Source organism: Alligator sinensis, unplaced genomic scaffold (genome assembly GCF_000455745.1).
Source record: "Alligator sinensis unplaced genomic scaffold, ASM45574v1 scaffold722_1, whole genome shotgun sequence".
NCBI lineage: Eukaryota > Metazoa > Chordata > Crocodylia > Alligatoridae > Alligator > Alligator sinensis.
The window spans coordinates 1,086,280-1,088,692 of record NW_005842345.1 but is presented as its reverse complement, the minus strand read 5'-3'; the positions used below and the strand labels follow the sequence as shown (position 1 = coordinate 1,088,692).

Below are 2,413 nucleotides of genomic sequence, written 5' to 3'. Positions count from 1 at the left end.
GGCATCCCTCAGCGCTGACCTGGCCACGGCTCCGCTGAAACTGCCGCTCTCACCACGTCACTGTGGGAACAGGCATGGATCCATCCACAGGCAGGCTTCCCTTCTACAGCCCCAGTGCCCAGACTACACGTGTCCTTCCACCCCTGCCGCAGGGCACCCAGGGTCCAAGCCACATCGCTTGAGCATCCCTCCGTGAGGAATGCCTGCTGCAACTGGGAAACCCTCCTCCCGCGGCTCTCAAATACCCACTGATGGAGAAGTCAGCACTGCCCAAAGCAACCTGCTCCCAGCTTAGCCAGGGGGTAGGGAGGCAAAACTGGGCTCGATCACAGCCAGCTCTCCCGGGTAGCATTAAAGCCTCAGCACCCAGCAGCTGCAGAGACGACATGACTCCTGCATCCCTGCTCTGTGCAGGGAGCTGCATGGCACTCCCAGCACAGACCCTTGCTGCTAGTCGCAGTGGGGAGAGTGCATGGACTGCAAACCTCTGAGCATGGGGTCCCCTTCCTGGCCTGGGCTTGCCCTAGACTCCCCACACCGGATGGGACTGGTCCTGCACTGGTCTGGGCAGCTGGAAGCATGGCCTGGGGAGGGCCCTGCAGGGAGAGAGCTGGGTCAACTGCATGTCTGTGCAAGGCTGGAATCCATTTGCCATCGCCATGCAATTGGAGACATAATAGCACCCAGCAGACCCAGCAGGACTCTCTCACCTTTCCTCCTCTTCCACCCTGAAGCCCAGCCCCATCCCCACGTGAAAGTATGTCAGGAGGTCAAGGGAGGAGCCTTGCAAACAGATGCCTCGCACAGGATAGAAGAGTTTGCTTCCCTATCCTGCCTGGACTGAGCCTCCAGTACTGGCAGCTGCAGGGGGAGGAAGCCCACTGGATGGGAAACAGCCTCTCCTCTGCCAGTCACATCCGTCTGCCTGGCTATGACACAGCCTCCCCCCCCCGCCACTGGCTCCATCCCTGAACCAATAAAGTTTAAGGGATAAGAGTAGCTGTGGTCAGGCTGTTAGGGACAGTGACCAGCCACAGATCCCATGCTCAAATGCCAATTTATTTCAGGCAGGACTTTCTTTACCCAGGCCTGGCAGGTAGGTTTCAGCACGCACAACTCCCTCATTCCCACAGCACCAGTTCCTGGAGGCAGGGCCGCGGGCCCCATAATTCGGGGTTTACATCCCATCCCAGCCACCCCTTCCTGTACTTAACTTGCACGCCGCTGCCACGGCTCACAGATGAGCAGCCCCCTGCACCTCATGGTGCAGCTCCAACAGTCCCGACTGCCCCACAGCCCACTGGAAGGAGACACCTGCAGACGCTGCCCAAAGCTTTCCTCACTTGCTCCGTGCTCCAGCGGCCCCTCTCTCACAGGAGTCAGAGAGACTCCAGTGCTCGGTTTTCCTGCGAGCCTCGCAAAGCTTCCACCTGCATCTTCAAGGGACTACATACCTTGAACAAAGCACTCTTCAGTCGCTTGCCTAAGGTCATGCAGCAGCTCTTTTAAGTCCCCAGCTCTCATCTCACGCTCAGCTCAGGACGTGGCCCTGTCTTGTCTCACCCTCCAGCCACCAGTGACGCATCCAGCCTCCCTCCTCCAAATGCAAACCACATGGGACCCAGTGCTCATTTGCACCTGTTGATTCATCCCCTGTGCAATAACGACTCTTGGGCAAGACCTCCCCATATCTCCAACCAGCACATGAAACTAAGAGGCTGGGACCGGCAAAGCTATGACGCAGCCAGGCCTGCAGCCCTCCCCGCTTCCTTTCAACAGTTTGGCAACTGACACCGGGACACGGGGCAGGAATATTCGCATTCCTGCATGAGTGTCAGAGATGCCGGGAGCGCTCCAGCCGGAGGGGGGCTTTCAACTCCACCTTCGGTGTCAATGAGGGCGCAATGCGCACACACACAGGAGGCGGATTGACCAGGAGATTGGAGGGAAGAGATTGCGCCAGAGACAAGGAGGCTCCAGCCAGCCCTATCCCCAGGACTGGCACACCCTGAACCTCCAAATGAATACCATGCTCAGAGGTGCTGCAAACCAAAAGCCCACTCCTTACTCCCAAGCAGATGAGGATCTTCGGGCAAATCTTTTATCAGACCAACTCAAACAGCCAGGAAAACTCTTCTTCGCAAGCTCTCGGGCACAAACGCCCTTGGGCAGGCCGAGGAAGCCTTGGCAGATGCTCCTCTGTCCGACAAGGGGCGTGCGCACCCGACAGCTTGCGAGGAGGAATCTCCCCAACTATCTGAGTTGCTCCGATAAGAGAGATCGGACTCAACGTGCGGCTACAACCCGCACCCCTTAACTCCCCTGAAGCACGCTCCAGCGTTTTGCCCGGCAGAAAAGGCACCCTCCAGAGTAGCAGCATGGGGGGGGGGGCCTTTCCAGACGCGAGTCCCAG

The 2,413-nt window shown here is 58.6% G+C and overlaps 1 protein-coding gene across 3 annotated transcripts in view; it reads right to left on the bottom strand.

The window, feature by feature from the left end:
- Positions 1-2,413, bottom strand: part of CUNH8orf58 (chromosome unknown C8orf58 homolog) — an 11,368-nt gene that overhangs the window by 5,418 nt on the left and 3,537 nt on the right. The window contains exon 1 of one of the 3 annotated variants that reach the window (XM_014522381.2): positions 1,455-1,995. The exons of 1 other annotated variant lie outside the window; for it this stretch is intronic. In XM_014522381.2, the coding sequence (XP_014377867.1) occupies positions 1,455-1,524 (70 nt within the window). In that variant the 5' untranslated portion in view covers positions 1,525-1,995. Of the gene's footprint in view, positions 1-19; positions 589-1,454; positions 1,996-2,413 lie in introns of those variants that run through there. One more of the 3 variants, XM_025210336.1, reaches the window with a different exon arrangement.